The following is a 10,983-nucleotide window of genomic DNA, read 5'->3' as shown; positions in this document are numbered from 1 at the left end:
AAGGAATGCCCGTTTTAGCTGAAAACAAAACGATATGTTAAATAGTAAAAGAGAATCGATACATCGATTTTAGTCTTACACACCCACTGCCATCGCTAGTCTTATCTTTGTTGTTGCGCTGCATGGACGTGATTGTTTTTCGTTCTACGCTCGGATCGCCGCTGTTCTCTTTATAATTTTTCTAATTTCTTTTGTAATACATATGTATATATATGTATCAGCATTGCGCAGTGATATAAGTAAAAAATAGTATAAAATTGCATGCGTAAAATACATGTATTTGCGTGCATAAGTGAGTGTGAGTGTGATATAGAAGTAGAATAAGTACAAAATGGATGCGACCAACGATGAAACTTTCCAACAACAACACCACCAACAACTACATCAACAGCAACAACAATACGAGCTCAGCTGGAAGTCGGCGAATCACGGAAATTCCTTATCAGACAGTAGGGATTATGATACAAACTCAACGCGCACTTCGCTAACGGGCTCCCCGCCCATCACGCTGGACTTTGACGGTTTCGAGGACAAAGCGCTTCTAGCATCGCTGCTGGCGCCCAAGCTGGATGCGGATGTTGGCAGTGGCAGCGGCAGTAGCAGTAGCAGCGGAAGCATTTACAGTCATGCGGCTGGGGAGCAACAGGTGCTGCAACCATTAGGCATAAGTTTAACACTTGAGGCGGACAATGCAGTCACAACAACAACAACAACAACAACAACAACTACGTACACATTGCTGCAGGAGACAACAGACAAGAACAACATTGACATAGCTGACGACGCGATATTCACATTAAGTGCACCCCTGTTGCTAACCAGCACCACCACCAACAACACCACAACCTCATCCACACATACACCAACACATACACCCACACCCACAGCCATCGCCATGCCCATACGATCAGAAAACGCAGCAGCTGTGGGCACATACAATGTGGATGACATTTGCTTTACGCTGGAATATCAATTTCAAAATCAAGAGCTCGTTCAGGTGCAGCCACCCACTGTGGTGTCGTTCAGCATGGTACCGGCAAATGAAAATCCTTCGACAACACCAACAGCTAGCAGTGACAACAACAACAACAACAAGAACAACTCAACACCAAATGCATCAAGTTCTACTCCTACTACTATTTCTACTGCATATTTCACTGTCGGGACGAGGTAGTAAGCACTGGCAGCCACCCTTAGCCTGCTCTGCAACACTGTATATTTGTTGTTTACGCTTATCGATACTTTTGCTATTGATTGCCTTTATGCTTGTAGTTAGTTATTGTAGCTATTATAATCGAAATTTTTGTTATTATTTTTATTATCATTTGCGTTAATATTGAATGTTGAATGTTGCCAGGTGTTTGCACTTTAGCCCAATTTTTTTGTCTGCTGCTGACCCCCGCCCATGGCTAAATTTTCCACTACCCACACAAATGTGCCGCTGCTGCATGTTTCTATCGTCTGCTTAGAATGTGACGCGCTGCCAGTCCCCATATACATTGTATCCATCTATCCTTGTCTATCTTTCGTTTCTATTTCAAAACTAATTAGACTCAAAATTCACCCGTAAAAAGCATGCATATATCTTCCCTTCCTCATCAATTTTGGCAAATTTCAACAATTCCAATGTCCACTTATTACAACGCGCGTTCGTTAAGTGTCCGAAATGCTTGCAAGTTGTTTGCTAATTGCCTGATTTGTGTTCCGCCGGTGTTCGCCCACCTCGAATGCATATCCATATATATACACACACATGCACTCATCTATGTATATGCGAATGTGTTCTTTATGCGTTGGGGAATGTAACATGTAACGGTTATCTCTTGCTGCGACGGCGGCGTTGCAATCGCCTTCTGTGATGATTGTATCCAAATTGTTTGTTTGGTCTAAAAATAATTATGCCGATGAACGCATTTAGATATTCCCCCCACTACAAAACACATACATGACTACGTATATACATCAATACTATAAATATATATAATTTGGTGTACAAGTTAACACATAACATTTAATATAGGGTATTTCATAAGTTTATAATCAACCCTCGCTATCGCGTGTTTCGTAAGTTAAGAAACAGCCCTCGCAATTGCGACACTGCATACTTTGTATCAGCGCGCTATAACTGCAATGGTCAGCGGCGGTAACCAGATACTTTTGTTTACTGCAAGAGTTTCCGTTATTGCCTAAGATTGCTGAGTCGGCTTGCCGACCATGACATTGTGGTGTGATGCGAGTTTTGGCTTAGCTTAAGTGAAATATTCTATGTAGCTAAAAATCAGTTTTGCATTGAAGTTTGAAGAATAAACCCGCACTACTCCGGCACACCGCCGTAATCAAATTGTTATATTTCTGATCATTGCTGAGCCACAAGGCCAGTTAATAGAAAAGGGGGTGAAGTCAAACCCTCCAACATAATCATCATAAGAAGATTATAATTACCCGATCAACGCTGGACCTGCCACCGACGCCTAGCTCATAGCTGGACCAGCAACTTATTGATTAAGACTATAAATACCCGATCAACGCTGGACCTGCCACCGACGCCTAGTTCATCGCTGGACCAGCAACATATTAATTGGCGCCCAACGTAAAAAAAAAAAAAAAAAAAAAAAAAAAAAAAAAAAATTTTTTTTTTTTTTTTTGGAATTTAAATCATAATTTCATATTGCGATTGCCTGACAACGTCATAGCCGAATGCGATGGAAAAACCCACACACTGCAGAGTTGCACCGCTTCACCTGGAGCCACCTTTTGTCGTCTGGCATTAGAGAGTTCATGTGCCAAAGAGCTCCATGCAGGTGGCACGGCACACTGTGAAATCCAGCCGAGCAACCTGGAAATAATCACCCACGTAGATGATGGAATCATCATTCTTAACGACGGGTCCGCAAGGATCCAGGTGGATAACGGCACTGAAATCCAAGTACACGGCACGCATCTCATTACGTTCGGGGACCGAGTCGCGATCAACGGGACTCTGTTTTACAACCACAACAACGTACGCAATAGAGTCCCGGGCATTGCCAACTCTCCCTTGCTGAACATCACTGCCAGCCAAGATGTCCTCAGCCTCCCTTATCTTCATCGTTTAAATGAACGTAATTTGGAGGAGATACAGCAATTCAAGAAAGACGCCGGAACTGATCAAGCTTATCGTGTGGCATTCATCATTGGAGGTATATGCTGTGCTTTAATCTGCATTGGCCTCACCCTTTGGCGGTTCATCGACGCAAGGAAGTCTGCGAAGCAATTACGAGAAGTCGTCGCCGGAATTGGGTCGGCCGAGGGCGGCCTTACACTTGAAGGGGGAGTAGTTAACACATAACATTTAATATAGGGTATTTCATAAGTTTATAATCAACCCTCGCTATCGCGTGTTTCGTAAGTTAAGAAACAGCCCTCGCAATTGCGACACTGCATACTTTGTATCAGCGCGCTATAACTGCAATGGTCAGCGGCGGTAACCAGATACTTTTGTTTACTGCAAGAGTTTCCGTTATTGCCTAAGATTGCTGAGTCGGCTTGCCGACCATGACATTGTGGTGTGATGCGAGTTTTGGCTTAGCTTAAGTGAAATATTCTATGTAGCTAAAAATCAGTTTTGCATTGAAGTTTGAAGAATAAACCCGCACTACTCCGGCACACCGCCGTAATCAAATTGTTATATTTCTGATCATTGCTGAGCCACAAGGCCAGTTAATAGAAAAGGGGGTGAAGTCAAACCCTCCAACATAATCATCATAAGAAGATTATAATTACCCGATCAACGCTGGACCTGCCACCGACGCCTAGCTCATAGCTGGACCAGCAACTTATTGATTAAGACTATAAATACCCGATCAACGCTGGACCTGCCACCGACGCCTAGTTCATCGCTGGACCAGCAACATATTAATTTACACATGCGTATACATACTTGAGGAAAAAACAACCAATTTTATTCTCATATTCATTCACACTATCAATAAATGAGCTAGCTTCCAATTGGATTGCCCATTGTGAAATTCCCATCCAGAATATTCCATTAATTTGAGGAACTGATGTAAGCAAAAAGACTTTTGCATCAATTCTAGCTTTTATTTTATGCTTTATATATATTTTTTTAAAACAAGCTTTGTGCTAATTTGATAGCTTATAAATCAGTGGAGCAATATTTGTATTTCTTATCAGCATTTGTTAGCAGTTAAGACACTTGTTCTGATTGGCACACAAGCGTTGTTCTTAGTAACTTTTCAAAAGTTTACAGTGTGTTGATTTAATTTCAGTTACGCTTTGATTTAATATCTTTATGAATTGCGTTTCGGAAATACTTTAGATATTAATTATTGGTAAACATTTCATTTATATCTAGAATCGTTATTATTCCAACTACATGAATGAATTGAGTATTGAGAAGTTTTTTCTGCAGTATTTTACTTTAGTTACTTGATGCAGTTTACTTTATTTATTGATAAAATTTATTTAGTTACATTTTAATACTTCGATTTATATTTTTCGTTAAATTGTATTGTATTACATATATTGAAAAATACTTCGATTCTTCTGTTAAAGTTATTATTATTCTAGCTAAATTTTTACTATCGATATTTTTAAGTCATTTTATTCACACATCTAATTGGCTATATGCAATTGGCTATATGCAATGTCACCGTATCCAATTGGCATATGGATATCCAACTTGACCGCTTCCCATTTGAAATTCCATTTGGAAGCATAATTTTAAATGATTTTTAATGACGTGGTTAGCCTTAGGTTTTGTAGTTGTTTTCATTTTTAGTACAATAATAATCATTTTATATATACATTTATCTTTTTTTTTCATATTTTTGTTGTTGTCGCTTTGCTGTTCGACCCTCTACGTCTACGTCTGCGTCGCGCTATTTTTATCAGTATGAGTGTTCCACCTCAATCATATTTCTCATTTTTCAGCACTTGTGATTAGGGCAGGTTGTGAAAGGGGCAGGCGGAGCACCTAGGGAGAGATATGGTCGAAGAGAGTGGGAGAAAGAGAGCGGGGACACCAGCTGTGTCCGTGACAGGGACAGCGATTGGCAGCAGAGAGCGTGGGCAGTAGGCGGAAGAGCAGGAGCAGGGCACAGGCATGGGGACGGGGCAAGCCGCTGCGCGCGCTGCCCGTCAGTCACGCCCCCACATTAATTTCTCGAATTCTATATTGTTTTATTGTTGTTTTCTTTTGGCTTTTCCTTTATAGTTTTTTTGTGTATATTTCATGTTTGACCGTGACAATATTAAATATGAATTAATCAGCTTATTAAAGCTTTCAGGCGTTTCCAGCTCAACAAATCTTGTTTCCTTTTGTTATGTTTTTGTTGTTTGTTTTGATTGATGTTTCTGCTTTGCCTGTTGTCAACTGTTTTAATTAATGATTTTGTTTTGTGTTTTCTGTTCTTATTGTTGTGCCCTAACCTCACAAAATATATACACACAGTTATATATGTATATATATATAAATACATATTACTTATTAATTGCCAAGTACAGTGGTCGCTTGCAAATAGAAACGCATTTTCTAATTTCACATATTTGAAATCTAGAAAATCTTATATTTTTATAATATTCATATAGATTGTATTCAATTTTTGACTTCACTTATGAACTTATGAACTTATAATATGAATGAGTGATTTTGTAGCCCTGGTTAGCTAGTTACAGTTTAAGAACCAGGACTCATGTTGAACAAGCCACTAATATATATAGAACCGGAAACTAAGCCAGCGATAATATCGTCCTAGTTTTGTAGCCTTAGCCAGGACTCATTTTGAAAACTATATTCAGGAACTTGAAACAACGTACGAATTTGAATTGAATCAGTGATAATCTGTTTGTTGGTATTGCATCCCTGGTATATAAGCCTGAATTCAAACTGAATAATTTGACAATTTAAAAACATATTTGATAGTAATCGAGAGTAACGAAAGCTTATTTGCGAGCGATCACTGTATGTATGTATGTATATATAGATGGTTAATGTGCTTTTGCATATAGATATATATATTTATGTAGCGCGATTTTACCGGCCCACTGACACAAATTAAACGCAGCAGCTCGACCAACGCATTTCTTTTTGTTTGTTTCCAACTGGCGAGCGATGTACATAGAGACACAGACTCACACGCAAATACACACACAGAGAAAGAGAGTGGGCGAGAGAGATATAGAGATATATAACCGAACGATCTTGCAGTTTTATCGAAGAGCAAACAGAGCCCGATGAGGAAGATGAGCTGGCTCACTGCATCCATCCGGGCGCCTTGCACAAGGACACCGACGAGGATCAGCTGATGGCGATGGCGTACGAGGTACTCAGACCCCATTCCATGCACAGCCACGCCCATGCCAACTGACACACGCACACACAGTCGCAAATGTGTTGTTGAACTAATTTTTGTAACTCCGCTTGTAGCTATATAAAAAAAAAACATCTTTTTAATCCTAGAGCTAAAGTGAGCAGGCGGGCAGGAACAGGCGTTCCACTGCCCCGCCCATTTAATCAACTGCTAGTCGTCTAATGAATATTGTTAACATAAGTTGTTCGCATTCACAAAAAACAATAAACTCGGTGCGTAGTTATAGCTAAAAAAGAACCCCCTTCGACACTTGACACAATCCATTCCAAAACTCATCCAACAAACATCGATAAACAAATTCCTTACACTCATCGCATGCACTCGATCCCTATATATATTTATTGTTCCGACTTACGAACTACTTTAACTATACATAATTAGCTAACGACCTAAAGACGACTTTGTACATAGTTATTTTTTACATAATGAAGATGTAAATTTTATGGCTCACATAGCTAATATATAATATATATTTGAATTCCAACTCGCAGAGCTCCGATGAAGCTCTCAGCAGATACAAATGCAACTATGAGAATTGTTATCGCAGCTACAGCACAATTGGAAATCTGCGTACACATTTAAAGACACACACAGGTGAGTCAATGTAGCTCAACTTTTCTATTTACCCTTTTCAGATCTAGTAATAATGAAGGATGTTAGCTTAACGGTAATATCGGATTCATGGAAGCACGGTATCGAATTTGATAATCTTTAGAGACCAAATTCTGAATCCTTTAAGCTGGTCTCAAATTATCGATAACTTACGCATGTGTACAAACATCGATAATTACCAATATCACGATTGTTTCGTAATATTTTGTTTACAAATTTGTACTTTGAGCTTTTGCATTTTTCACCAATGTGTTTGCAAAATTGAGTAATTCCAATTGTATATCCGCACGTGCAGCGGTTTCTACGCGACTCAGTATGCTCTCTAGATATTTGTAGAACGGATCTTGCGATGGTTCCGCTTGCATCGTACAAGTTGGCTGCTCGCTGAGCTTCTGCTCCAGCACGTTTTGCAGCAGGCCCATAACTTTGTGGAACTCTTCCTGTGCTTGCTGCAGTTCCTGTGGCAAGTGTTGTTGTTCTGTGGCAGACGATTCGCTCAGAATATCGTCCATATTGCACGCTTCAAAGGATCCATTTTTGTAGATCGGCGTTTCGAGAGCTAATTCGCTGGAGTAGCTGCAAGTTGTATCATCTTTCTTGAAGCTAAGCAGCTGCTGTTGGCTTGAAAAGTCTCCGTCTTCTAAATCCACATCATGTTGATCATTTCGGTTGCTGTATAATATGAATATATATATATATATACAGGTTATAAAACTTAGCTACAATTTTACCGGCCTCCTCGTAGTTTGATGTGGGTCAGCAGAAAGTGGAGATTCTTGTAGTAAATCCAATTGCTGGCCTCCGTTTGTGAATCTGTGCATTTATTATATTCTCGCACAAAGCGATCGCGCAGTGTTTTCCAGCGGCTTTGACTTTGCTTAACTGAAAATTAAGTAGATATAACTAATCTATCTATAAATATATAATATTTTACTTGCTTGGCAATCCGCACTCCTTCGAGACTTGCACCCACGCATTGTGCCTTTTATGTCGCTGACGAAAATCGATGTGTGATTTGTTGTACAAGCATACATGATTTTTAACACTTTTGATGAGTTTCTCTTCATAGTCAACCATTGTTATTGTTTAATATTTCAAAAAACACTTGCTTTTGGAAATTTTATGCGTGCGTGCGGTTCGTAAAGTACGAAAACAGTTGTTCGCTGTTGGAAAGTTAAGCAACACTAGGAATCACAGAGACAGGCCTGTTATGCGCGCAAAAGCAGCTTGTGACATCATTACAATGCAAAAATGTATTGTGTATGCAACAAGCAAGCAAATAATAATTAGAAATTAAGATTAAATTAGTGTTGAATAAAATGTGAGCAGTATTTAAAAACAACGTTTAGTAAATAAAAGTGCAAAAACGGTAATCAACCGTTCCGTTTGTTCCGTTCCCTCTGTTTACATTTTGGTTATCGATAAATGGCAGGCACTGCGACACAATCTTGTATTCTGATACCATGTTGCCAATACTGGCAACGCTTGCTTTGTGTTTCATAGCCGTTGATTTTAAGATAGCGCGCAATATTTAAGTTTTTATTAAGTTTGTGATTGTTTATCATTTGCAGGTGACTACAGTTTCAAGTGCACGGAGGAGGGCTGCAATAAAGCATTTCTCACCTCATACAGCCTTAAAATTCACGTACGTGTCCACACAAAGGTAAAGCCCTATGAGTGCGAAGTGAGCGGCTGTGATAAGGCATTCAATACAAGATATAGGCAAGTAATAAACTATATATACATATATATTTATAGCTAATCAATATTTATTTATAAATTATCAGATTGCACGCCCACTTGCGTCTGCACAATGGCGAGACATTTAATTGTGAAATGTGCCAAAAGTGTTTTACGACCCTCAGCGATCTGAAGAAGCATATGCGCACCCACACCCAGGAGCGACCCTACAAGTGCCCCGAAGACGATTGTGGCAAGGCTTTTACGGCGTCACATCATTTAAAAACACATCGGCGTACGCACACCGGTGAGAAACCTTATCCCTGTCAGGAGGATAGCTGCCAGAAATCCTTCAGTACATCGCACAGTCTAAAGTCGCATAAGAAGACGCATCAGCGGCAGCTGCTCAACAAGAGCAAGAAGAAAACCAAGAGGGCACTAAAGCTGCAGGAACAGCAACAGGGACAGCAGCAGCAACAAGTTGAGGAGCAACTGGAACAGGAATCGGAGGCAGATATGGTGCTGCTGAATCCAGGCAGTCAGAGCTCGGAGACAACGAGCAATGATAGTGGAGTTGTGCTGCAGCAGCTGTCCAATGTTTTTATGCTGCCCGAGACATCGCAGGCATATCCTTTATCCTATGCTGCCGAGGAGGAGATACCCAGTCCCTGGATCGATGCGGGTGTTCTAGCCTCCAAACCCATTATGGCTCGGGCACCGTTGACCGATGCCTGTGTGGTGCTGCCCACCGAAATGCCCAGTTTTGTGGATCTAAAGCCAAGCTTTGACAATGCTATCAGTGGCCAGATGGAGGAGCTGGCCATTCCACCCCCAGCTCCATTGGATGTTGAAATGTTGAATGACAGGAATCAAGCGGCAGTCAACTCCACTCTGCCCACGCTGGAGCTGAATCCGCAGAACATTGAGGAGCTGCTCAAGGACGATAGCTATGACAATGATGAGGACATGGAAACAGAATCGTTACTCAACGACATACTCATGACCATTGACAACAACAGCGCGCTGTTGCAGGCGACGCTGCAGCAGGCGGCACAGGTGCCCAGCGATGCATCCGGCCTGGTCGAGCTGGACATTAGGGATAATAAGCCGACGCTCAAACAGATCACAGCAGATGCGGGCATCTGCAATTGCACCAATTGCAAGTGTGATCAAACTAAGAGCTGTCATGGCGGCGATTGCGGCAGCGGCTGTGGAGGTACTGCCACGGCCACGGCCACCACCACACCAACAGCCACACCCACAGCCACTGCAAAGCCCAAACCTATTACAACAACAACAACGAGCGGAACGAATAGCGGCAAACGGATCTGCGGCTCGTCGGTAACCAGCAAAAAAGTGAGTAAACGCCAAGCGGAAATGAATCAAAACATCGAGGATGTTGCTTTGCTGCTGCAAAATCTGGCTTCAATGAGCGGCGGCAGCTGTGGCAAACCAAAGCCAGCTCCAGCTGCAGCAGCTGCTAATGGTTGTGGCTGTGCACCCAGTGGTGCCGGTGGTGGTGGCTGTGGTGCTCCTCCTCCTCCTCCTCCTCCAGCTCCTGCTGGTTGCTGTGCAAATCAGCAAGCAATGACCATGCCTAGCAGCGGCTGCTGCAGTGCGCCGCCCGTTGTCAGTTCTAGTTGCTGCTCAGCCAAGCCGCTACCGCCACCGGCCATCACAAACAGCAACAGCGGCAGCAGCGCTTGCACCTGCAAAAGCCCGGCGGAGGGCGTGGCCAATGGCTGTTGCGTTGTCATCTGCATGAAGACATTGCAAGCTTTGCGCAAAGTTCTGACGCGCCGGAACCTCAATTTAATGCTTTGCCCGCAACAGAACTAATCAAACGCAAAACAGCAACAGAAGAACAACAAAATTTGCTACAACAACCACTACAACAACAACAAGAAGAACTATTTGCAGCTGAAATCCAAATTAAAAGAGCTTTAGACCTAAAACTTATAAACAAAGTATTGTATTTGTGCCTGTGAGAAAGTATTCCATGTAAAAACAAAAATCAAAAAAGAAATATTTAATTTTGTTATTTGTTGTTGTTAATTTGTTAAATAAAACCAAATAACCCTTAATAGAAAAGGCGCCTAAACTAAAAAATTAAAAAATTTTTAAATTGAAATTCAATTAAAAATATTTTTTATGCTTCTATCTAATGCTAAGATTTGTTTTCTTTTCGTTAAGTAAAAAATTTTTAACATTTGTATAAAATTTATTAAAAACCAAAATGAATTGTGCAATTTGAAAATGTAACCGAACTGGCAGTTACCATGGTTTAAATCTGTATAAATATATATAAAATATATATGCT

At 41.0% G+C, this 10,983-nt stretch overlaps 2 protein-coding genes across 3 annotated transcripts; one reads left to right on the top strand and one right to left on the bottom strand.

The window, feature by feature from the left end:
• The first annotated feature begins 124 nt into the window (after positions 1–124).
• On the top strand, positions 125–10,755 carry LOC111595264 (flocculation protein FLO11). 2 transcript variants are annotated; one of them, XM_023308910.2, is made up of 5 exons: positions 125–1,170; positions 6,209–6,323; positions 6,863–6,965; positions 8,555–8,705; positions 8,771–10,755. In XM_023308910.2, exons 1-5 carry the CDS (start codon positions 332–334, stop codon positions 10,500–10,502), a joined length of 2,940 nt encoding a protein of 979 aa, XP_023164678.2. In that variant the 5' UTR covers positions 125–331; the 3' UTR covers positions 10,503–10,755. The 2 variants fall into 2 exon arrangements, with proteins under 2 accessions (XP_023164678.2, XP_023164679.2); XM_023308911.2 differs by lacking the exon at positions 6,209–6,323 and having other exon boundaries at positions 125–646.
• Positions 6,984–8,336, bottom strand: LOC111595266. Its single transcript, XM_023308912.2, has 3 exons — positions 7,922–8,336; positions 7,715–7,865; positions 6,984–7,655 (listed from the first exon to the last, which is right to left on the bottom strand). Exons 1-3 carry the CDS (start codon positions 8,058–8,060, stop codon positions 7,193–7,195), a joined length of 753 nt encoding a protein of 250 aa, XP_023164680.2. The 5' UTR covers positions 8,061–8,336; the 3' UTR covers positions 6,984–7,192.
• Positions 10,756–10,983: the final 228 nt, after the last annotated feature.

This window comes from Drosophila hydei, unplaced genomic scaffold (assembly GCF_003285905.1).
Source record: "Drosophila hydei strain 15085-1641.00,03,60 unplaced genomic scaffold, DhydRS2 tig00000243-arrow-arrow-pilon, whole genome shotgun sequence".
Taxonomy (NCBI): domain Eukaryota; kingdom Metazoa; phylum Arthropoda; class Insecta; order Diptera; family Drosophilidae; genus Drosophila; species Drosophila hydei.
The sequence above is the reverse complement of the archived record's forward strand: the minus strand, read 5'-3'. Positions and strand labels throughout refer to the sequence as shown.